Genomic DNA, 25,482 nt, shown 5'->3' with positions numbered 1-25,482 from the left:
TTAAGCCAACTTTTTCACTCTCCACTTTCACTTTCATCAAGAGGCTTTTTAGTTCCTCTTCACTTTCTGCCATAAGGGTGGTGTCACCTGCATATCTGAGGTTATTGATATTTCGCCCAGCAATCTTGATTCCAGCTTGTACTTCTTCCAGTCCAGCATTTCTCATGATGTACTCTGCATGGAAGTTAAATAAGCAGGGTGACAATATACAGCCTTGACGTACTCTTTTCCCTATTTGGAACCAGTCTGTTGTTCCATGTCCAGTTCTAACTGTTGCTTCCTGACCTGCATACAGATTTCTCAAGAGTCAGGTCAGGTGGTCTGGGATTCCCATCTCTTTCAGAATTTTCCACACTTTATTGTGATCCACACAGTCAAAGGCTTTGGCATAGTCAATAAAGCAGAGATAGATGTTTTTCTGGAACTCTCTTGCTTTTTCTGTGATCCAGCGGATATTGGCAATTTGATCTCTGGTTCCTCTGCTTTTTCTAAAACCAGCTTGAACATCAGGAAGTTCACAGTTCACATATTGCTGAAGCCTGACTTGGAGAATTTTGAGCATTACTTTACTAGCATGTGAGATGAGTGCACTTGTGCGGTAGTTTGAGCATTCTTTGGCATTGCCTTTCTTTGGGATTGGAATGAAAACTGACTTTTTCCAGTCCTGTGGCCACTGCTGAGTTTTCCAAATTTGCTGGCATATTGAGTGCAGCACTTTCACAGCATCATCTTTCAGGATTTGAAATAGCTCCACTGGAATTCCATCACCTCCACTAGCTTTGTTAGTAGTGATGCTTTCTAAGGCCCACTTGACTTCACATCCCAAGATGTCTGGCTCTAGATGAGTGATCACACCATCATGATTATCTGGGTTGTGAAGATCTTTTTTGTATAGTTCTTCTGTGTATTCTTGCAACCTCTTCTTAATATCTTCTGCTTCTGTTTGGTCCAGACCATTTCTGTCCTTGATGGAGCCCATCTTTGCATGAAATGTTCCCTTGGTATCTCTGATTTTCTTGAAGAGATCTCTAGTCTTTCGCATTCTGTTCTTTTCCTCTATTTCTTTGCATTGGTCGCCGAAGAAGACTTTCTTATCTCTTCTTGCTATTCTTTGGAACTCTGCATCCAGATGCTTATATCTTTCCTTTTCTCCTTTGCTTTTGGCTTCTCTTCTTTTCACAGCTATTTGTAAGGCCTCCCCAGACAGCCATTTTGCTCTTTTGCATTTCTTTTCCATGGGGATGGTCTTAAGTGATTTAGTTTAGGGATGAAATATAAACCAAATTTCCTGGTGTTAAAGAAAATTTTAACCCTATGATCCATACCTTTTTGGGGGGTTTACCTGGTGGCCCAGATAGTAAAGAATTTGCCTGTAATGCTGGAGACCCAGGTTCGATCCCTGGGTCAGGAAGATCGCTTGGAGAAGGAAATGGCAACCCACTCCAACATTCTTGCCTAGAGAATCCCATGGACAGAGGAGCCTGGCGGGCTACAGGGGTCCATGGGGTTGTGAAGAGTCAAACACGACTGAGCTAGTAACAAACATACACCCATGCTTTTATTAAGGTTTAACTCTTCCTTTTCCTCCTTCTTAGACTCATGACACTGTTCTCAGCTTTGTTTCATAGCCTGCTCTGTTGCCTTCTTTCTGCCTCTGTGTAACCTTATGGGTGGGAAATTTCTGAGATCCTCCAAGTCCGTTTTATAGATGAGGAAGACAGACAACTAGGCTTGTGAAAATGCTCACTCAGTCAACAGCTGGTGAGTTCCAGAGCCAGAAATTTTTGTTGTTCAGTCACCAAGTTGTGTCTGACTCTTTGTGAACCCATGTCACCAGGTTTCCCTGTTCCTCACCATCTCCTGGAGTTTGCCCAAGTTCCTGTCCATTGAATTGGTGATGCCATCCAACCATCTCACCCTCTGTCACCCCTTCTGTCTTCAATCTTTCCCAGCATCACAGTCTTTTCTAATGAGTCAGCTCTTCCCATTAGGTAGCCAAAGTATTGGAGCTTCAGCTACAGCATCAGTCCTTTCAAGGAGTATTCAGGGTTGATTTCCTTTGAGACTGACTGGTTCGATCTCCTTGCTTTGCAAGGGACTTTCAAGAGTCTTCTCTAGCACCACAGTTCAAAAGCTCAACTCTTCAGTGCTCTGCCTTCTTTATTGTCCAGCTCTCACATCCAGAGAGGTGGAAAGACTATAGACCGGAAAGACCATAGACTTGACTACGTGGACCTTTGTTGACAGAGTGACGTCTCTGCTTTTTAACACACTGTCTAGGTGTGTCCCAGCTCTCCTTCCAAGAAGCAATCATCTTCTGCTTTCACATCTGCGGTCACCATCCGCAGTGATTTTAGAGCTCAAGAAGAGGATATTTATCACTGCTTCTACCTTTTCCCCTTCTGTTTGCATGACGTGAGGGGAGAGGATGCCATGATCTGTTTTTTTAAGATTGAGTTTTAAGCCAGCTTTTTCACTCTCCTCCTTTACCCTCATCAAGAGGCTCTTTAGCTCCTCTTCGCTTTCTGCCATTAGAGTGGTATCATCTGCATATCTGAGGTTGTTGATACTTCTCCCGGCAATCTTGATTCCAGCGTGTAACTCATCCACCCTGGCATTTCATGGGATGTGCTCTGTGTATAAGTTAAATGAACAGGGTGACAATAAGCAGCCTTGTTGTACTCCTTTCTCAATCATAAACCAGTCAGTTGTTCCATACAGTGTTCTAACTGTTGCTTCTTGATGCACATACGGGTTTCTCAGGAGACAGCTAAGATGGTCTGCTATTCCCATCTCTTTTAGTGTTTTCTGAGTTTTTTATGATCCACATAGTCAGAAGCTTTAGCGTAGTCAATGAAAGAGAGATGTTTTTCTGGAATTCTCTTGCTTTCTTTATGATCAATCGAATGTTGGAAATTTGATCTCTGGTTCCTCTGCCTTTTTAAAATCCAACTTGAACATCTGGAAGTTCTCGGTTCATATAATACTGAAGTCTAACTTGGAGGCTTTTACTTACTAGCATGGGAAATGAGTGCAGTTGTCTTGTGATTTGAATATTCTTTAATACTTCCATTCTTGGGAACTGGGATGAGGATTGACCTTTTCTGGTCCTGTGGTCACTGCTGAGTTTTCCAAATTTGTTAACATATTGAATGCAGTACTTTAATAGCATCATCTTTGGGGATTTGAAATAGCTCTGCTGGAATCCTATCACCTCACTAGCTTTATTGGCAGCAGTGCTTCCTAAGGCCCACTTGACTTCATCCTCCACAGTGTCTGGCTCTGAGTGAGAGACTACACCATCATGGTTATCCAGGTCATTCAGATCTTTTCTGTACAGTTCTTCTGTGTATCCTTTCCATCTCTTCTTGATCACTTTGGCATCTGCATCTATTAGGTTCTTTACCATTTCTGTCCTTTCTTGTGCCCATCTTTGGAAGAAATGTTCCTTTGATGTTTCCAGTTTCCTTAAAGAGATCTCTAGCCTTACCTTTTCTGTTTTGCAAGAAATAAGAGTCAAATCCTGTCATTTTTCTGCTCTACTCTTTCACCTTCTAGCTTCCATAAATAAACCAAACCAGCCTAAGAAAACCATAGTAAAAGCTTTGAATATGCTTGAAACCTTGAAGTAAACATAAATAGGTTAGAGAGGCCATAACAAGGACAAAACGTAAAAGAAAAACAATTGAATTTCATCAAAAGCAAAGCTTCTACCTATGAAAAAATACCTTTCAGAAAATGAAAAGGCAAGCTGCATTTTACATATTTTTGCATATTTATGTATATATGCATGTGACAAATATATGTACCATTATATATATGTATATTTGACATACACATACATATATGCCCATATATATATATATATGTTGTATATGTCAAATGACTCATATCTAAAATATGTAAAGAGCTCCTATAAATCAGTAACAAGATTATCAATGCAATTTAAAAATGGACAAAATTCGTATAACAGAAACCATGCGGATGATACACAAATGTCTAATGAACGCATGAGAAAGTGCTCAACATCATTAAGCCATCAGGGAAGTGAAAATTAAAACTACAGTGAAATCCTACCACTCACCCACTAGAATGACTAAAATTAAAAAGGTTCACAGCACTAAATAGTGTTGAAGATGTGGAACAAATGAATTCTCATACATTGTTGATGGGAGTGTAAAATGTAAACTGGCAAGATTTGTTTAGAAACTGGCAATTTCTTATGTAAAGTTAAAAATAACATCTTCCCTTTTCCCCAGCAATTCATTTCCTAAATATTTACATAAAACAAATGAAACTTTATTTTCATAGTGACTTGATTCATAATGGGCCCAAACTAGAATGACCAAGTGAAATTATGTAACAAATTGTAGTATATTCATGCAATAGGTGGATCTCCCTGGTATTTCAGCTGGTAAAGAATGTGCCTGCAACGCAGGAGACCCCAGTTCGATTCCTGGGTTGGGAAAATCCCCTGGAGAAGGGATAGGCTACCCACTCCAGTACTCTTGGGCTTCCCTGGTGGCTCAGCTGGTAAAGGACCCACCTGCAATGCAGGAGACCTGGGTTTGATCCCTGGGTTGGGAAGATCCCCTGGAGAAGGGAAAGGCTATCCACTCCAGTATTCTGGCCTGGAGAATTCCATGGACTGTATAATCCATGGGATTGCAGTGTTGGACATGACTAAGCTACTTTCACATGCAATAGGACACAGCTTGGTAATAACAAAAATGAATTACTGGTACAAACAACAGTGAGGAAGAACCTCAAAAATATTCCATTAAGTGAAAGGATTCAGAGCAGATACTGCATGACTCTGTTTATATTAAGGGCAAGAATGAAAAGAAAACTCATCTGTAGCAAAAAGAAATCAGAACAGTGGTTGCCTGTGAAGATGGGGATTGACTGTATGGGATACAGGAAGGAACATTTTGGGCATGAGAGAGATGTGCCATATTTGGTTTGGGTTCATGGTAGATATATCTGTTAAAACTCACTCAAGTGTCCACTTGAAATTTGTGTACTTCGCTGCATGTAGAATTTACCTAAGCAGTGACAATTTTAAAACTGTTGTTGTTGTTGTTCAGTAGCTAAGTCTTGTCCAACTCTTTGTGACCACGTGGACTATAGCACTCCAGGCCTCCCTGTCCCTCACTATCTCCTGGGGTTCCCCAAGTTCATTCCATTGAATGGGTGATGCTATCCAACCATCTCAACCATCTCATCCTCTGCCACCCTCTTCTCCTTTTGCCTTCAATCTCAAAACCCAAAACTAGACATTTCAAACAACTGTAGTTGAATAAGGAAAGTTTGGGGTTTGCTTTCTCCTTTCATCCTGCTTCAGCCATTTCATCTGATTCTGGGACTGTCATATTGTGTCCAGTGAACCACAACCACAGGCCTCTTAAAACCCACCTCTGTTGCCAATCCACTGCAGTGTTTTGCTGAATAAAGACATTTTGATCATTAAGATTATAGCATTCCCAACCTATCCAGGCTTCCCCAGTAGCTCAGTCAGTAAAGAACCCACCTGCCAGTGCAGAAGACTCAGGTTTGCTCCCTTGGTTTGGAAGATATCCTGGAGAAGGAAGTGGCAACCCACTCCAGTATTCTTGTCTGGAGAATCCCAGGGACAGAGGAGCCTGGAGGGCTATTGTCCACAGGGTTGCAAAGAGCCAGACATGACTGAGCGAGTAACACTAATCTGTAACACACTAACCTATCCAGGACTGTGCTGAGGGAGAAAATGAAGAGTTGGTAGTACATGGTTAGAACCATCCCTTTCAAATATTTTCATCCATTTCTAAATAGAAAAAAAAAAAAGCCCAACTTTAGTTCTTGGATATAGATTGCATTTTTGGACAGTTTTATTATTGGAATTCACTAAAATGATAAGTAATTTAAAAGTATTTCCCCATATTGCATGTTCCAGATAGGTCAAAAGAATTAAATTCATATTTCTTTAATTTAGGTTATGGAAGATACACATATTATTTTAGAATATCACTAAAGCATGTAAAAGCAGTATTAATAACTCTGTTGATTGCAATACTAATTGTGTGTCTCTCTGTACTATTTTATCCTGCTCTCAAAGTGAAAAGAAATACATCCATTTTTTCTTACTCTTATTTTTATTTTGTTTATTTGTATTTTTTGCATTTTGAAAATCAATTAAACAGTCAAGCATGTTGGAAATTGTGAAAGAGGAGAATTTGAGAGCCAAGAGCAAAACGCTTTTAAAGACTGAGATTTCGTTTAGTCTTGGATGCCATTATAGTGAATAATGGGAACTGATCCTAGACTTCAAAAGAAATATGACCATATGGTCTTACCATTCAGCACTTAATGCTGCTATGAATTTCCAGTTCTACCCCAACTTTTCATTTCCCCAGTGTTCCCCCTCACCTCTGTCATCTTACAAAAACGAAAGGAATCTGAAACCCTTTTTCACGTTTTCTGAAATACTTCCTGGTGCTGAGAAAAACCTTTTCTTTCTGAGAGTAGGGTTTCATAAAGAAAGACAAAAACCTGAAACATTCATCAGATCCCCTGGGCTAATTACTGCATCTCCAAAGTTTTTTATTCCTTTTAAATATGAACTCCTTAAAATGATTCGTTTAGAGATCAACATGATTAATCCTTCTCAGTCACTACAAATGTCAGCGGCGGGATTAAAGGATTTAGACAGCCATGTTTACTCAACCTTAAATTTCTGTACTTAAGACATGAGTTAAATAGCTCTAGTTTATCATTGTTTCATGCGAATGTTTTCCTCTTTAGTTCCCTCCTTTAGCTCCCCTGCCTAACTGATTGTTAACTAATTTTGGCTCTTAAGTAGGTAAGTGCCTCTTTCAGGCTTGGCAACCAACCTGCTTTGTAGATTACCTGCCAGAAGGTGTGAGTAGATAGACATAGCTTATAGCCCTCCTCCGGACACAGTGGGGGTAATCCTCTCCCCCTGCCTCAGCCTTTATTGGTCTGATGTCCGGAGCCCCAGATGACTGCTAAACTTGTATCCGGTTCCTTGCCACGTTGCCAATTTTGGATCCACATTGTGAGTCAACATGGTGCCGCTTCAGTCACAATTATTAAACACCTGCTGCTTCGTGCCAAACCGCACACATATTTATACCAGCACCTACTGCAATCTGATTATCAGATACTAGCAGATATGTTGTGGGCGTATTATCATTCATCATTGGGTCTTGAGTTGTTCTAAAGAAATAATTACTAAGTGAAAAATAAAAGGCAAATTCGTTTTCAGAACACTTTTGAGAAAAAAAAAAATTAAGTTTACAGTTATCAAACTCATTCCAAACGGTTGCTAATGTCAGAATTGCACTGTTTTGCACTGAGAATCTAAATCCTTCATGGTACGTGCTAAGATGCTCTTTCTTTGTAAGTCAACAGACACACAACCTAATTTTTCTCCTTTGAGTCACTAAACCTTCTCTTCCGCATCCATATGTTTGTCCTCCCCTGGAGGCTTCACAAATCTTATCTTCAGGCAAATGTGTATTCTCTGGGGCTCTTCATGCTAATCCTGCTTGCCAGTACGCTAGGGGATTTCCCTTCTCAGCGTCTCATCAAGTTCCCTGTCCAGTCTCAACCGCACTCTTTCAGTGACAGAGGTGCCGTTCACAGCTGAGTTGCGGATGGACACTGGCGGAGTAGCCTGCCAGGGCTTCCATTAGACCCGTGTTCTGAGTAATAGACTGGGTTATAGACAGGCTGCGTCATGGCCATTTCCTCTGTCCCTTAGAAATTCGAGACTGTCGTCGCATGTTCTAGATGTTAATGTCTTACGAATAGGTAAACTGAGAAAGTGATGAACACCACTGAAGATATTTATGTTTTATAGTCAGTAAAATGGGGAGGGAAAGTTAAGATATTTAGTGGGATTCTAAGTTAATTTTTCAAATGTATTAATAGTTTTGGGTAGGATTTTGTAAGTAAAGGTTTGTACCCTCATTGAAATCTCTATTGCATGTTTAAGGATGGGTATTCTGTTCAAATAGTGACAAATTTAACATAAGGAAGTTTGGAGTGTCCCATAAAATATGCATTAGAACTCAAAGGGAAAAAAGGTCCATGCGCTTGTTTTACTGTGTGATCTTAACAGTTTGCAAACATAGCAAGGGAACTCCAGATAAGATGGTGACACAAGTCCCCCTGTTTCCAGTGAGAAATGTTTGTCCAGTTTGTAGGTTTGTGTTATGGCTCCACTCTTGAGGATTGTTGCTCCATATCTGAGAACAGATAATTCTGTCCAAACTGACAACAACCAAGGAAAATGCTTAAAGACAGTTATAGGTTATTGTATCCCTGTGTATTACATTTATATTGATTCTTCTCTCCATTTCCTATGCTCAGTTTTGGGCTTGTTACCTCAGAAAAAAAACAGATGCTTATTCTCCTTTAAAAAAAAAAAAAAAGCCCCTCTATGATGAAGGGAAGAATTGAAGTAAAAGAAAAACATTGCTCCCATATTTCTTACACAGCTTCATTTCTTTACAGTAAATGAGGAAGGATTTTTAAAACCCAGCTTCTCCAAGAGGAAGCTGATTAATTTCTAATTATTGGATAAGAGCTATTAAACAGAAAATCAAGAAAATATGTCTTTTTTATGAAAATACTTCTGTTTTTCTTTCTTGTAGTTAATACAAATTATTAGGGGAAGTAAAAATTCAAAATTATAACATAGAAAATTACTGATTTCCTTCACAGCTCTTTCTGTATGATCCAACATCAAAGTTATATAGCCCTTCTCACCTTCATTCATGCTCCAAACCATACACATTTATTTAATTTGTTGATTCTCTTTCTTAGTTTCCAAAAATGGGATCATATTTATACACACTACTTTGCAACTTGTACTTTTTTACTTAAAATATATATAATAGGCTTCCCTCCCAGACATTTCCCTGGTGGCTCAGAGGTTAAACCGTCTACTTGGAATGCAGGAGACCCGGGTTCGATCCCTGCGTCGGGAAGATCCCCTGGAGAAGGAAATGGCAACCCACTCCAGTACTCTTGCCTGGAGAATCCCATGGAGGGAGGTGCCTGGTGGGCTACAGTCCATGGGATCGCAGAGTCAGACACGACTAAGCTACTTCACTTTCACTTTCCCTCCCAGAACAGAAGATATAGGTCCAAACCCACTCTTTCTACTAGCCACATAGTCTTCCATGAAAGCAATATAAAGCTTATTTAGCCATTCCCTTTCTGGTAAATATTCCAGTTATTTTAATTTTTGCAACAATGTCATTAAAAAAATTATTTGTACATATATGTTTAAGATTAGCTGATTTTATTTCTCTAGGATACAGTCTCAAAGGTAGACTTTATGGGCTAAAGAATATTTTAACTTTGATAGAAAAATACATTTGAAAATTAAAGCAGTATATTAGAAGACAAAGAAAAAATAATAGAATAAAGTAATAATGAATTTGTGTAGCAGACCTACAGAATCCACTGCTTTCTAAGAGAACATGATGCTTGGCTCCAGTACAAATTTTATTACCAATGACCATATAGTCCATCTCCTCATTGCGAGTTTGCTGTATGGTGTACACACTTGCAGTGTGGTACAAAAGAAAACCAACAGATAGTAACAAGTGAAGTTATATAGAAGCCGGAGCCCTCACACACTGGTGCTGGGACAGGAACGTGGTGCTGCCACTGTGGAAAGCAGGCTAGAAGTTCCTGAAAAGACTAACCATAAAAGTACATGCAAGATGACCAGCAATGCCACTCACAGGTGTATACACGAGAGAAATGAAAACATGGTATTCCATAGTAGCATTTTCATAATAGCCCAAAAAATGGAAACAACTCAAATCTCCATTCACTGTTGAACAGAGAGAGAAAGCGTGCTGTGTCCATACAATCAAAGAAGGCAATGGCACCCATATTGTTTGACCGTAAGAAGAAGTGAGTATTGCCGCATGCTGTAATACGTGTGGATCTTGAAGACACCACGTCAAATGAAAACAGCCAGTTGCTAAAGTCTACATATTATAGGGCCCCTTTTCTTTGAAATGCCCAGAATAGGCACTTCTGTAGTGAGAGAAAGTGTTTTAGTGCTTGCCTGGCGCTGGAGGGAGTGGTGGGGTAAGAGGAGAAATAGGTGACTGATAATTGGTACAAAGGGTGATAAAAATATTATAAAATTGATCGTGATGATAGTTGCACACCACCACGTGCTTACGAAAAACTGTTGACTTGTACACTTTACATAGGTTCATCGTACAGTTTGTGAGTTAGTATCTCAATAAAGCAGTTTTGGAAAAAAGAACAAGCAGGTGAAAGAGAGAAAATGGACAACTCTAGACATTCGAGCATGTAGACATAAGCTAGGAGAGAATACACGAGTTCCCAAGCTAGGCCCCCCTCCCCTGGGTTCTGCAGTCACCGCAGATGACTGAGGCTAGCTCCTCATGCAGACTTGTTTTCTTGTCAACTCACTCAGACACAGCAGATATCTTAGCTATTGATGACCATCCCTGCACTGCAGCTTTGAAACGTCCCTTCTTGGGCTTCCCTGGTGGCTCGGAGGTAAAGAATCTGCCTGCCAATGCAAGAAACATGGGTTTGATCCCTGGCCCAGGAAGATCCCACACGCCACAGAACAACTACGCCCATGCACCCCAACTATTGAGCCTGTGCTCTCGAGTCCAGGGGCTGCAACTGCTAACGCCTGGGTGCCTAGAGCGTGTGCTCGGCAGCAAGAGAAGCCAGCGCAGTGAGAAGCCTGCACACCGCAACTAGAGAGGAGCCTTCCCTCACCACAACCAGAGAAAAGCCCGCTTCACAGTGAAAACCCAGCATAGTCAAAAATAAATAAATAAATGAATAATTTTTTTAAAAAAAGAAAAGCCCCTTCTTGCTCAGATTAGACTATAGACACCATGTAAGAGAAAGGCCATTCTGCAAGCCCCTGTTCCATTATTACAGAGATGCCTATGCGTGGCACCAGCCTCATAGGACTTTGCTTTCACATAGTCCTTTCTACTTTGTCACATGCCCTCACTCATTTTTCAAAATGTGAACCTTTTTTTTTTTTAATGATGCAACTTGCCTGGACTGTTTATTCAGTTTTTCTTTTATAGATTTTTCAAATTTATGAGTGTCATAAAACAAAAATGCCTAATCTAGTCCAAGCTAACCTTGCCTTTTAATCACGAGAAATTTCATCCTCAGGTACACTTTATTCTTGCTGCAATTTATTATTTTGGGACTGTTTCAAATTGTAATGGGAAACTCTGTGGTTGGCCTTGCTGATCAAGGTTATCAAAATTCAATGTGCAGGAGATAAATACTGATTTCATCAGACTCAGCCAAAAAGAATTAATATAAAGACTCAGAGGGCAAAGAAAGAAATTAAAGTAATGGTATTAGAACCATTGCAAAGAACACAATCTGAAAAAAAAAAGCATGGAAAATAAGAATAAAGGTATCCTCGTTTCTTTTAGGTTATTTGAAGCCAAAGATGACTTTAAGCAAGATGGTTATGTTTTTAGTCTGGTTCCAGAGCATCTTTGCTGCCTTTCTCTGCCTGTCTCTTTCCACTTCTCCACACTGACTTAAAGTCTTGCCTGAACAACTGCACCCAAGCCCCAAACTCCCAGCTCCACGGTACCTCAGCCAACTGCCTCTTCTCCCGATCAGGAATCCTTCTTTTCCTCCATCTTCCTTCTGTTTGTCGAAAGTGGCTGTGCTTTCCATTAGTATATCCCATCTTGCTAAACATTGCTGAGCTGTAGGAAAAAAAATAATAGCTTAATGTATTCTAATTTAATTACTAGAACTCCCCAGATATGTTTGCATTAAAATGAGGGATCCTACAAGCAAGACTCCTTAACCTAAAGGAGAATCAACAATAGTGGAATTTGAAGCACTGGATACACAGAGTTTTGATTGAAGGAAAAGTCAACTTTGGTGGTGATGTGGCTCTTCTAAAATTATTTGAAAGCAGTCCTCTGCCTCCCTTCAAATTATACGTTTCTCTATCATTATTACATTTGTCTGAATGTTTATTTTTTGTCATTTTTCATTCTGCTCCCCTTTATGCTGGTCTCATTTACGTAAAGCATCACTTTTAAATACTTAAAATTTTTAATTTTCAGAATTTTAAAAATTGAATTAAAAATTCTTTAATTCCATAATGCTTGACATAATAACCCTTTTTTGTCCCCCCTTCCTTATGTTGTCCCTCCCCTCTTGCCCTCTCCCTACTGGTAACCCCTAGTTTGTATTCTATAGCGGTGAATCTGGTGCTTTTTTGCTTTATTCACCAATTTGTTGAATTTAGTAGATTCCACTTGTGATATTATACAGTATTTGTCTTTCTCTGTTTGCCTTATTTCACTTAGCGTAATGCCCTCCATGTCCATCCATGTTGCTGCATATGGCAAAATTTAATTCTTTTTTATGATTGAATGTTATTCCATTGCATATATATGTATATGTGTCTGTGTGTGTATATACTGCAGCTTCTTTAATCATTGATCTGTTAATGGACACTTAGGTTGCTTCATACTTTGGCAATTGTAAATACGTTGCTATGAACATTGAGATACATGTATATTTTTGAATTAGTATTTTTTCTTAATATATACCCAGGAGTAGAACTGCTGGGTCATATGGAGTTCTATTTATTGTTTTTTGAGAAATCTCTGTACTGTTTTCCACAGTGGCTGTGCCAGTTTACATTCCCACCAACAATAAAGGAGAGGCTTTTTTTTCCTCCCACATCCTAACATTTGTTATTTGTGTTATTTGTGATGCTAGCCATTCTGACAGGTGTGAGGTGGTATCTCACTGTAGTTTTGGTTTGCATTTCCCTGATGTTTAGCAAGGTTAAACATCTTTGGCCATCTGCATTTCCTCATTGTAAAAATTAGCTATTCAGTTCTTCTGCCCATTTTTAAATCAGGTTGTTTGTTTTTTTTTTGATGTCAAATTGTATGAGCTGTTTATATATGTTGGAAATTAATTCCTTATTGGTCATATCATTTGCAAGGAACTTCTCCCATTCATTAGGTTGTCTTTGTTTTGCGGATGGATTCCTTTGCTCTACAAAAGTGTAAAAAGCATCTCTTAAACCACGTCATGAGAGCCCTGAAAGATGGAGAAATGGAGTGGTAAATGATTAAGTCCATAAGTGGCTTAAACTTAGGTTCATTGGATTTCAAGTTTAGTGCTCTTTCCCAAGAAAGCAAAAGCAGACTTAATTTAGTAAGGAATCTAACACCTTACTTTCTAACTTGCATTTCAGAAACAGCCCTTAAGAATTTGAATCATTGGTAGACATTGGTTTCAAAGGGTTAGATGTTTAAGGAGTTTGGGATGCACATATAAATTCATAGGGATGATGCCCTAGATATTTATCTGCAAAGTGAACTGTGTTTGTATACCCAGATAGCAAATAATCAAGATTGCCATTTTCTGCTTTCCTTCACTCCATAGATTTTTGCATCAAGATGGCAATAGTGTGAAAAGTCAATAATGTGGGGAATTTTTCAAGTTACATTTCAGAGATTAGAAACAGAGTTCTCACTGGCTTTTAACTTGTCTCTGATTTTTATTCTCCAATGTGGGAGCCTCCCACTGGAAAGATGCACAGGATCTTATCATTCATTCTCACACTTGAAAAATTATTTTGGAAACTCAACATGTTTGATGGTGATGTTTAACTGTCTTACACCCTTTCCTCCCTCTGCATTTTAAAGGTGATATAATAGGAACGGATAAGCTCTTTCACATTAACCATCCATTACATTCCTTTAACTCTCCATGACATTGACCTTTTTTGGATTTACTTTCATAAGTACAGTCCACACTAACTCTTTGAAAAATACTGACCATACTGTGTCTTACCTCATTAAGCTTGCCCACTTTCTCACTGTTCAATGAGTTCTTATTCCCTCCTCTTTATTTTTGCTGTTTTCTTTTTGACATACGTTTTGGTGCAAATACATGTTCATGTCTCTCTGAGATAATTTGTAGCTAATTGTAGCAACAGATTTTCATTATTTATGAGTGTCATTGTCAGAATCCATCTGGAAGTCTGACCGAGATGAGGCAGATTCCTCCTGATCTGACCGTGGCCATAATGCAGTGAACCACTCTGGTTAAAATGGGCTGAGTGCTGGAGGGCACTAATATTTTTACAACCAAATATTTACTATCGTGTGCATTATGTTTGATTCATTTCCTAAAAGAGTCAAGACATTATTTTATTACAAATAATTTATGATACACTCTTTTAAAAAATGGAATGTATGTTATTTCTCATACCAGCCAATTAACTTTAAAGTGTTCGTGGATAGGTAAGAGAGGGAAGTGGGAAAATGAAGAGGATGAGTGAAATAAATGCTTAATATTCTTAAAAGCTTGGTATTATAGATAAGCATTGAAATCAGTCTTGGTATACTATTATTCTTTTTCCTGTATTTTGATTCTAGTTGGTATCTAAATCTCAGATTCTACCATGCCAATGAGACAGGCAATAGAAGGCACATATGTATGCATCCTCTAAGCAAACAGTTTTCTCTCCCTTCTCACCCCTGGTATCATAAAACATAGGTGAAATTTCAAGAGTAAACACAGGATTGGAAAAGCCATTAATAATGGCAGTCATTTTAAAGTGTCACCTAATTTAAACACTTTTCCTTTAAGTTATTGCAGTGTCATGAGTTTTATTATGCTCAGTTTATTAGTGAAAACCTTCAGGGTTCACAACCATTTATTTTTCAGGGAATTTGATTTTATCATTAATTTTTAAATACATAATACTCCTACTTTATTTTTTAGAGTGCCCTTTATTTGCATGAATTGCTTTACTTCTATCAATACAGATGTTTCTAGGTGTTTATTAAAACAGAAGTCAGATGTCTGCACATTTTCAAGACTTTACACTCCAAAAGTTAGTGTATGTTTGTACACAAAAACACAATATTTTTATTGGTTGTTAAGTGTTAAGTGGAAAAATATAATAAAGACTGCCCAAACCCGTTTCTAATTAGCAGGTAGCTTATTCTAGAGGGCAATCTTTTCTCTTCCTAAGGGGTGACTTCTGGGTGGAAAAATCCTAATGTTTGGGATAAGAGCTAGGACCAGGGAAATATTTCTGACAGTTAAGGCTTTCTCTGGGTTGAGTTTTCATGGTCTGGACCACTTTTCCTGCCCAGCATTCTGGAGGTGCTTATGGGCTGAAATAAGGAGCTCTGAGCTGGGGTGGGTGGAAAGTCAGAGGTGCAGCCCCCCTCACACCCACCCCTCCCCTAACTGGACCTTACTAGATCACATGTCGGAGAAGGCAATGGCAACCCACTCCAGTACTCTTGCCTGGAAAATCCCATGGGAGGAGCTTGGTAGGCTGCAGTCCATGGGGTCGCTAAGAGTCAGACACGACTGAGAGGCTTCACTTTCCCTTTTCACTTTCATGCATTGGAGAAGGAAATGGCAACCCATCCATTGTTCTTGCCTGGAGAATCCGACAGTTGGGGGAGCTTGGTGGGCTGCCATCTGTGGGGTCGCACAGAGTCGGACACGACTGAAGCAACTTAGCAGCAGCAGCAGCAGATCACATGTCATGTGAAGCAAATGCCAATACCTAGTGCTGAGAGCGCAAAAATCTGGATGCTTAAGTGTTTATTTTAGGGAGATTTTGTTTAAGAAAATAAAATCTTAAGTGAAATGTATACTCACTGGCTGTTATGTTTTTTTCCCCTCTAATTAGGACAAAATTTTACCCTAAGGCAGTTAGGCGTTTGTGAACCAGCAACTCGAAGAGGACTGGCATTTTGTGCGGAAATGGGGCTCCCCCACAGAGGTTACTCGATCAGTGCAGGGTCAGACGCCGATACTGAGAATGAAGCAGTGATGTCCCCAGAGCATGCCATGAGACTGTGGGGCCGGGGGGTCAAGTCAGGCCGCAGCTCCTGCCTGTCAAGCCGGTCCAACTCAGCGCTCACCCTGACAGATACGGAGCATGAAAACAAATCCGACAGTGAAACCGGTAAGTTCCTTTTTTGTGGCTTTATAATGTTGGCGTCCGGTGCTTCTGTCTGTTTTGGTTGACTCTGGAGGAATGGCTTTCTTCCTTCTTCTCCTCTTTCCTTCTCTTTTTTTTTTCTTCCTTTCTTTGCATTGCAACACAGTAGCACTCAAAACATGTCCTTCAATATTGCATTATTTTTCCTAGGGAAAAAAAGTCAACATTCGGCATCAGAGTGTTAAGTTGTGTTATCCAAGCATTCTCTGTTGTGTTAGCTATAGTTTTGAAAAACAGTCTAATCATGTATAGAAAAAAAATAGGTTGGCTTTGGCTTATCTTGAACCATGTCACCTGTTATCCTCCATGGAGTAGCAGAACAAGTAGTGATAAAATTTACCCCAGAGCCAGCTTGTAATCAGAGATGTCTTTGTAGATTCCTCTTAAAAATATCTCAAAGAAGTTCCAGAATCTCAGAATGGATGAGTGAGCACACAGAATGGTTTATTAACAGGGCTCAAGTGATTGAAGAACAAATTTGATCATGCTTTTAACTTACTGGTTGATGAAAGCAATTGAAATCTTGATAAAGAGAAGGGAGTGTGGTCTTTGATGTGCTTTGGAGACTGGATTACTCTGCAATTAAATCCATGCACAAAAATTGGATTTTTTTCAGGTATCCAAATAGCAGTTTTACATACTTTAAGAGAAATATCTTTATAAATTATTTGATCTTTCCCTTTCACCAATGCAAAATGATGAAGAAGCAGTTAGTGTATATGCAATAATAGATTTTAAAGGAAATTTAATTTTTAGTCAGTGCAGCTTCTAGGAAAAATTGGAGCATCAGCACCAAAGCACCAGACAACAAAATGACATTTCTTCTTTAGCGTTTAATATTAACAGTGCACTAGCTGCTTTAACCTGGTTATTAATGCTGTGTGGATATGATGCATCAAAAGCAAAGAGAAAATTAAAATGGAAGAATTGTGTGACTTGTGAAAAGAAAGATGGTGTTTTACCAATGGTATTTTATTTTTATTCTTTATGGAGCAACTTTGTCAGCTTTGCTTTGTGATAGGAAAACAGGCCCGCTGTCCGCGTTCAGTCTCAGCCAGGTCACTGAATGAAGGGCTAGCTAGTGCATCGCACTGTGTGTTACTTGTTTTCTTACTATTAGAAAAAAAAAATCTGCTTTAAACCAATGAAAACAATATCTTATGGAGGATATTTTAGTGCATTAAAACAAAGTCATAATCGATTAATAATAGAAACTCATATATTCATTTTGAAGTGTGAGTTATTGATGGAGGCTAGCTTCATCTCAACCCAAAATAGGAAACAAAGACGGTTCTACCTGACACAATGAGTCTTAGAATCTGACTGCAGTGTTTTCCTGAACCAAACTGTCCACCTCTGTGAAACCTGGGTTTCTACCACTTTTCACTGTGAATTCAGAAGTCACTCACCTTAAGTAAGTAAGATTTGGCCTAAACTTTGCTTCCTGTCCATCTGTATCTTTACATAACCCTCTTCAAGCAATTTTAAGTACTGTGGTTATATTCAAATACATGATTTGATGTTTGATTTTCCTAAAATATGTGTCAAATTTTGTGATGGTTTTGGAGGAGAGCAGAGGAGAATGTGGGAGGACAATGCAAATCACTTCTGATTTGCTGCGTCGTGGGCCGTTCATCTGCATGTCCACTAAGTATTGTCCCACATTGGGTCAGCTTGCCACACACAACCTGTGAGGCATCTCTCTCTTATGACAAATATATCTTGTTATTGTGTCTGTATTGCTAAAAGCTAATTTTTATTATTTTTTAAATTGTATGTCTGCTAAAATGATCTCACAATGAATTCCCAAACACACACCATTTTGTTCTTTACAGAAAACATAAAACTTAGAAATTTTTCCACCTTTAGTTAACTAAAGGTTAACTAAAGTGTCTATTATACAAATGATTGGAGGCGGGAAGCCTACTGAGTTTCCCACATCACTGCCCCCTCCCTCTGCATGATTATTTTGAACTAGAGGAGGAACTTGCCCTAGGAATCTCCTTGTCCCTGTCGTGATATAAGTTAAGAGTGAACACTTAGACTCATCTGTTTCTCCATGTGGTCATTCTGAACCAGAATGAAGAGAGACACAGACAGGGTGTCAAGGGCCTTGCCTTGAGATTCAGAACATTTGGTAGTATTTGTTGAGAGTAAATAGGTCAGTCAAAAGTATAAAGTGTCAAAAACAATATTTGTTGAGCTGGGCAAGTGATGACTTCAACTTATGTGTACTCTTTCCCCAAGGTTTGGCTGGGGTTGCTTTTCCAAACAACATTTTGTCGGTCTAAGAACTCCCAGTGAGTCAGCTCGGGGAAGGAAATAAAAGAAGAAATAAAACCAGATATGACCTCTTATTTCGGAGAAGGCAATGGCACCCCACTCCAGTACTCTTGCCTGGAAAATCCCATAGATGGAGGAGCCTGGTAGGCTGCAGTCCATGGGGTCGCTAAGAGTTGGACACGACTGAGCAACTTCACTTTCACTTTTCACTTTCATGCATTGGAGAAGGAAATAGCAACCAACTCCAGTGTTCTTGCCTGGAGAATCCCAGGGACAGGGGAGCCTGGTGGGCTGCCGTCTATGAGGTCTCAGAGAGTCGGACGCGACTGAAGTGACTTAGCAGCAGCAGCAGCAGACCTCTTATTGAACACTGGATCTTTCGTAGACTTCATATGTGTTCTGTAGGAACATTTCAGATCATTTATTCTGAATTTTCAGTGATTTGTCAGAAAGAGCAAGATTGCATTGAGATCCATTACATTAAGGTCTGGGGAACATAATCTTCTGATATTTAGCATACCTTCTCATTTGGAATTGTGGAATTAAATGAGAATATTGAGACTTTTTTTCTGATATAAAAAAACTTCTTGTTAGGCTGAGTTATAGTAAAATCTAAAATTTGTAATCATACCCAGGGTCTAACATCTTTTTAAACAATATCCTCAAAACCTTTACCAATTTTTACTATTATTACTACTTCTAGTCAAATATTGGGCTTCCCTGGTGGCTCAGATGGTAGAGACTCTGCCTGCAATGCTGGAGACCTAGGTTTGATACCAGGGTTGGGAAGATCCCCTGGAGGAGGGCCTGGCAACCCACTCCAGTATCCTTGCCTGTAGAATCCCCATGGACAGAGGAACCAGGCAGGCTACAGATTATGGGGTCACAAAGAGTCAAATATTTCTAACATAGACTTTCTAAAATAATTCATTTTGGCATTCTTAATTGCTGTCACTCTGAAAGGTTATTGATTTTCCAGCTGTATTTTCCTTTGACCTCCGATTATTTAAATTTTCTAGTTGTATTCACTTTTGTGTGAGCTTGCAGTATGTCCTAAGAAGCCCTGTTATATCACTGTAAGTTGAAACAAGAAGGATGTGCATAAAATAACTCGCCAAAGTGAAACTAACTTAGAAGCCATACACTGTCTTCTTTCTCCCCTCAGTTTAGAAGGGGAGTTTGGGTTGACTGTTTTCATCATTTGAGGTTAACTGTGAATAAGGCTGTTTTCCCCAGAAAACAAAATAATATTCAACATTTGTGAAATCATGTAAGCCAAGTGACTAATGTTCTAGTTATAACTTCAAAGAAAAGTTTAGTCACTAAAAGGGATTAGATTTCATTTATTTATTGATAAATAGGCCAACAGTTCAAGTTAAGAAGGCACTGGGACTGCTGTGAGGCTAATGAAATTTTGGTGGCCTGAGCATCCCACGAGAGTCAAGGAACACTCGGACTATGTCACATGTCTCCATGTTAGCAGAGATTCTAAACAAGTGATAAAATAGGTTCTTTTGCAAAGCTAACCCTTCACCAACCATGAGGAGTTGAAGTTAAAAGCATTTTGAGGAAAAAAAAAAATTGTTACAGTACATTCAATTTCATATCAAATTCCAAATGTTAATATTGTTCCGAATTAAGGACATGGGAGAAGACCTTTCTTAACAGGTATTGACAACTTTCTGAGTCACCTGCCATGCTCCAGGGCAAATGCTGGAGGGTCAGTGGTTTGTCACCACCTATAAGCAGTGGTTCTAGTAAGCTGTCAAGAGGTTACAAAATAATTGTGATGAGATGCTGTAATCAAAGGGAAAGTTGCCAGTATGTTCTGGATGGTTCGAGGCATCTTTCCTGTCTGTGATGGATTGTTTAAAGACCCCTGACTGAATGCCCACTCTCCAGCCTTGCAAGTAATCTGATTTAAATTCCAAATATCTATTTAAATGTCAGGAACAAAGGGCTTTTTTCCTCCCAAAACATCAAGCTTTAAAAATGTTTTATTTGTACATCTTTTCCCAGAAGAAGACTAGCATGCATTCAATGTTATTATCCTTTGTCAGCTAGCAGCTCAGTACCGTGAAAAATGCCTTGATTCAGAAGCACGGTGCACAGGGTGTGAATCCTCTCATTTGAGCCCCTAAGATGGTTTGCTCTTGAGACACCCAGAGCTCAAGCTCCCAACTTCCCCCATCTCTGCCTGGCCGCTTGGTCAACTGTATGGCTGGCACCAGAGATGTGGACGTCTTTACCTGACTCCTTCTGCCTTTCTCTGCAGCCTCTTATGCCTCTTGGAAAGCGATGACCTTTGACATTAGGCAGACCAAGAGGAGCTGGCTCTCTTCTTCTATCTGGGAAACTTGAGAGCCTTCACTGAGATCAACAGATGAGGAGGTGTTATTGAGGGCAGACTTCCTGGGTTGGTACTGGCTCTACTGTCTCCCAGCTGTGTGACTTTGGGCAAGTGACTTAACCTTTCTGTAGTATATGGAAATCACCAATGGCATACAGTCCTTACAGGGCTGCTCTGAGGATTAAATGGACTCTTGAATAGGCAATGCTTAGAATGACAGTGCCTGGTGTCGAGTGAGTTCCAAATAAGGGGTGGGGGATACTCTTTCTGTTAATTGTAAATGGTGGGAAATTATATCTCCTTATTAAGTGTGGAGATTAAGCTAGGTAAACAGTATCAAGTACCTACACAGTTTGGGCCCAAGGTCAATGTCCCCTCCCTCTTTGCCATCCTCCCTTTGTCCGTATTAGTCGAGTATCTGTGCATTTGGTGAAATGAGGGAGGAAGAATGGTCTCCTCCAGAAGGGGCACTGCCAATTTGCATAGCCTGGAATCTCTGTCACCATTTATTGACTCTTTTATTTTTCTCTAAAATCCCACATACTTTTTAATTCACTGTAATTAAATGAACGAACGTTAAGTGGGGCTGATAATTAGTCTGATGGCTGTAGACTTCAAAGAGACCAGCCTGTTCCTTCCCCTCCTGGTCAAAGGAAATTTCAAAAGTGGTGCTTCCCTCCAAGGCATGTCACTTAGACAGCCAGTCAATTAAAAGGCAATTCAAGTGATGCTCATCCGTTCACATAATAAAGTAAATCATTCCTGGAAGAGTTTATTTCTCACCTGGGATCTTAGCAGTATACCTGTGGTAGGACCTCACTTTTGCCACAATGATTGTGCAGTTACTAAAGTGTCCAGGGATGATGTGGCTAATAATAAGGGTAGAGCATTATTGTGCAATATTTTTAGGTGTATTAGAGACTTGATTTGCTGGACTAAAACACTTTTTAAAACCAAGGTACTTGTGCTTTGAAATAGTATTTTTAAAGTCTGCTTTCTATTTGGATGTGTGTGTGTGGTCAGTCGTGTCCAGCTCTATGTGTTCCCATGGACTGTAGCCCACCAGGCTCCTATGTCCATGAATTATCCAGGCAAGAATACTGAAGTGTGTTGCAGTTCCTTCCTCCAGGGGATCTTCCTGACCCAGGGATCAAACTCACATCTCCTTTACCATCCATTACCACTGCACCATCTTTATGGATAGATAGATTCTAAAAGTTGAGCTACTGTACTTAAAAAAAAAAAAAAGATACACCCCTTAAACCAATTTGACAAACTATTGTAATGATGTTTACATCACTCTCACAACAGAGTGCTTTATTTTGCAATCCAAATTACATTGTTGGGAAAAATATATTCTCTGAAAAAGTGTTTGTTGTTGTTGTGTATCACTCAGTTGTGTCCAACTCTTTTGTGATCCCATGGACTGCAGCCCACAGGTGCCTCTGTCCATGGGCTTTTCCAGGCAAGAATACCTGGAGTGGGTTACCAGTCCCTTCTTCAGGGGATCTTCTAGACCCAGGACTCAAACCTGCATCTCTTGTGTCTCCTGCATTGGCAGGCAGAGTCACTGGGAATATCCCCAAAAAAGTGGGCAAGGAGGTTATTTCCTCTGAGCAACTGAATATATGTGAGAGAAGAGAAATGGAAGGATTCGTAACTATTCTATCACCAATCAAGATCTAGAATAGTTTGGGAGAAACTGCTAGTGACCTTGGAGTACCCTGTTAAGTCGTATACTTGTAATGCTTCTAGCCACCACACAGGTGTCATTTCTGTCCTGGCTCTTTTTACAAAAGGAGAATATTTGAGTTTTCCACAAATAATTTGAAGAGAGGTGTATAATTTCACCTAACTAGCCTAATTTCATTCCTTCAACTTGATCTTTATCAACTCTCAGCCTACTTTGAAAATTGATTGCAAGAATTAAGGTGGAATTCCACTGTTGTGCGAAATAAATTTCACGAGATTCTACCACACATACTGAACCATAACTCGAATATAAATCCCATCTTGGGGCCTCTTCTGGCATGTAATGGTCAATTCTGGCATGTTCTACTGTTGTAAATTATATTTTATGTTTTCGGTGCTCTGTGATGTCAAAAATAGCAAAAGTAATATGTTGCATGCTTACTAAATCAAGGTCAGAATGAAAGTGCAGCTTTGCAAAGTGCAAATAATTTCCAATATATAAAAATAATTACATCACCGTGATGTGTATATGTTTATAGTTTAAATAGCAACTTATACCATTCTTTAAGCAAAATCTTCTCTATTTCATTTGGGATGAAATATATTCACTTCATGGATATGTTACAAGTCACTTAAGCACAGTAAGTGATGATTTAAATAAAATTTTTTAAAAATTTAGTACTATGAAACTAGAATTAAGAATACCATAATGTCCACAACCATGGTTGTTATCACTTAAGTATTTACATACATTTATATTTTTCTATTCTAAGAGGATTTTTGGAATTCTTGACAGCTTGTTCTTCTTTACACAAATATTGCCATTTCTACAAAACAACTTGCATTTTAAGTATTTTTATTCAAAGTATATAGAATATATGCTTTTTCTGTTTAAAAGCCTAATGTTCTTTTAATTGTGGAGTTGAAATCAAAAGAAAGCACACCAACACATATCAAAACTGATGATGTATGCTGTTTTAATTTTTGATTGTGTTTTGATATCCTTGAAAAATCACAGCAGTAGCAGTAAAATTGTTTTAATTAATGAATTGAATAGCAGCAAATGCTGAATCAGGTTTATTGATGTAATTATCACTGAAATAGAAAAGATAAGTGTTAAAGCCATAGAACCTTAGTTTATTTGCCATTTCAAGGGTATTCAAGTGTTTGAAGAGGAACTAACTGATTTGGGGGGTGTGTTATTTATAGAATATTCTTCTCAGGTCATAATAATTCTGTTAATGAGCATCACATCCACATACAAGTTTAAATGTGAAAAATCTACATTATTTACTAAATAGCTTGAATGAGGGTTTCACTGTATTGGAATTTTCTTCTCTTTATCATTTGACTTGAGATAGTTTTCCATAATGATTAGATTATAAACTAAATGTAAAAGCTTTTTGAATTTATATTAAAATGGATACAAATGCATATAAACTTGAGAAAGGAACAATTTAAAATGTCTAATGAATTATACCTTGACTGTAAACATTAAGTCACACAGAAGCTGAAAACTGAATAAAGTTGGGACATGACTTTTTGAATTGATTTCTTACTTAGTATAGCAACTACATTTTCATTCAATGAGTGGTCAATGTTAGGTATTGTACCAGGGGCTGGGGGGAAAAATGAATAAGATATAGTCTCTGATTGTAAAAATTCACAGGCTGGTTGGGCAAATAGGCAAGCAAATATTGCATTTTAATTTTAATGTGCTAAGTAATACTACAGCACAGAGTGCAGAGTTGATGTCAGCATAGAGCAGATTCTTGCCACAGAGACAGGAGAGGCAGCAGAGGAAAAATGGCTTCATAAAGGAGGAAGGAAGCAGCATTGGTTATTGTTGTGGTTGCCACCCAGTTCAGTTGTCCAACTCTGCGACCCCATGGACTGCAGCACCCCAGGCCTCCCTGTCCCTCACCATCTCCTGAAGTTTACCCAAGTTCATGTCCGTTGCATCGGTAATGCCGTCAAGCCATCTCATCCTCTGACATGCTCTTCTCCTTCTGCCCTCTATCTTTCCCAGCCTCAGGGACTTTTCCAGTGAGTCAGCTGTTGGCATCAGATGACCAAAATACTGGTACACGGGCTCAAAGGATGTGCAAAAATGCAAGATGTAGACAAAGCAACGAAGGAGAGGGTGTAAAATCCCCGTGAACTGTTGCAAGAGTTGCAGGCTGTTTGGTGCCTGGAACACAGGTTGTGTATGGATGAGCGATGAGTGTTTGGTCTACAGAGAGCCCCAGACCAGACTGCAAAACACCTTCCATGGCCATGCTAAGGAATTTGTACTTTTTCTGTAGGGAATGGGAGTCTCTGAAAATTTTTCATGCAAAGGAATATTGCAGTCATATTTACCGTTTGCAGAGTACCTTGAGAGCAGTGTAGGGTGTTGGCTGTCTTTCCCACAAAGGGAGTAAGCTCTGTAGGGCCACCGCCCTGTTCACCTCTGTGTCTCCGTGCTCTCTTGTGCAGTGGCTGATCCTGGAGCCAGAACTGTGGCTGCACAGCTGCATATTGGAGGTCAAACTTGAGAGGAAACTAGCCAATCAGGGAGTGTTATAATTAGCAAAGTGAGAAAATACAGATGTTTGAACCAAGAATTGGAAAGGAAAGGGAGACATTAAAATTCGACAGAATGAAAACTTGATTAATTCTGCATTGGGGTTAGGGAAGAAGAAAACATTTAAAAGACTCTCTAACATGGAAGTGATGGTGTAAATCCAAGTGGGAGCTTAAAGCTTATTATTTAATAAAGTCAGTAATTCAGACAAGACCAGGTTGTATTTGAGGGGTCTGTGGGACATCAAAATTCTGAATAGATTAAGCAATTATATATATCTATGTGCTTTGCTGGTAGCTCAGATAGTGAAGAATCTGCCCGTCGATGCAGGAGATGCAGGGTTCATTTCCAGGGTCAGGAAGATCCTCTGGCAGAGGGCATGGCTACCCACTCCAGTATTCTTGCCTGGAGAATTCCATGGACAGAGGAGTCTCGCAGGCTACAGTCCATGTGGTTGCAAAGAGTCAGATATGACTGAGTGACTAATACCTTCACTTTTCATATATATAAAATTCAGTTAGATTTTGTTCA

General features: G+C 39.3%; 1 protein-coding gene across 9 annotated transcripts in view; it reads left to right on the top strand.

Moving 5' to 3' along the window:
- Nucleotides 1–25,482, top strand: part of TENM3 (teneurin transmembrane protein 3) — a 454,861-nt gene that overhangs the window by 10,790 nt on the left and 418,589 nt on the right. For 5 of the 9 annotated variants that reach the window (XM_068971248.1, XM_068971247.1, XM_068971246.1 and 2 more), the window contains exon 2: nucleotides 15,746–16,024. The exons of 3 other annotated variants lie outside the window; for them this stretch is intronic. In XM_068971248.1, coding sequence (XP_068827349.1) covers nucleotides 15,746–16,024 — 279 coding nt within the window. Of the gene's footprint in view, nucleotides 1–15,745; nucleotides 16,025–25,482 lie in introns of those variants that run through there. One more of the 9 variants, XM_068971253.1, reaches the window with a different exon arrangement.

The sequence above is a fragment of the Capricornis sumatraensis genome, chromosome 4, assembly GCF_032405125.1.
Source record: "Capricornis sumatraensis isolate serow.1 chromosome 4, serow.2, whole genome shotgun sequence".
Taxonomy (NCBI): domain Eukaryota; kingdom Metazoa; phylum Chordata; class Mammalia; order Artiodactyla; family Bovidae; genus Capricornis; species Capricornis sumatraensis.
The sequence above is the reverse complement of the archived record's forward strand: the minus strand, read 5'-3'. Positions and strand labels throughout refer to the sequence as shown.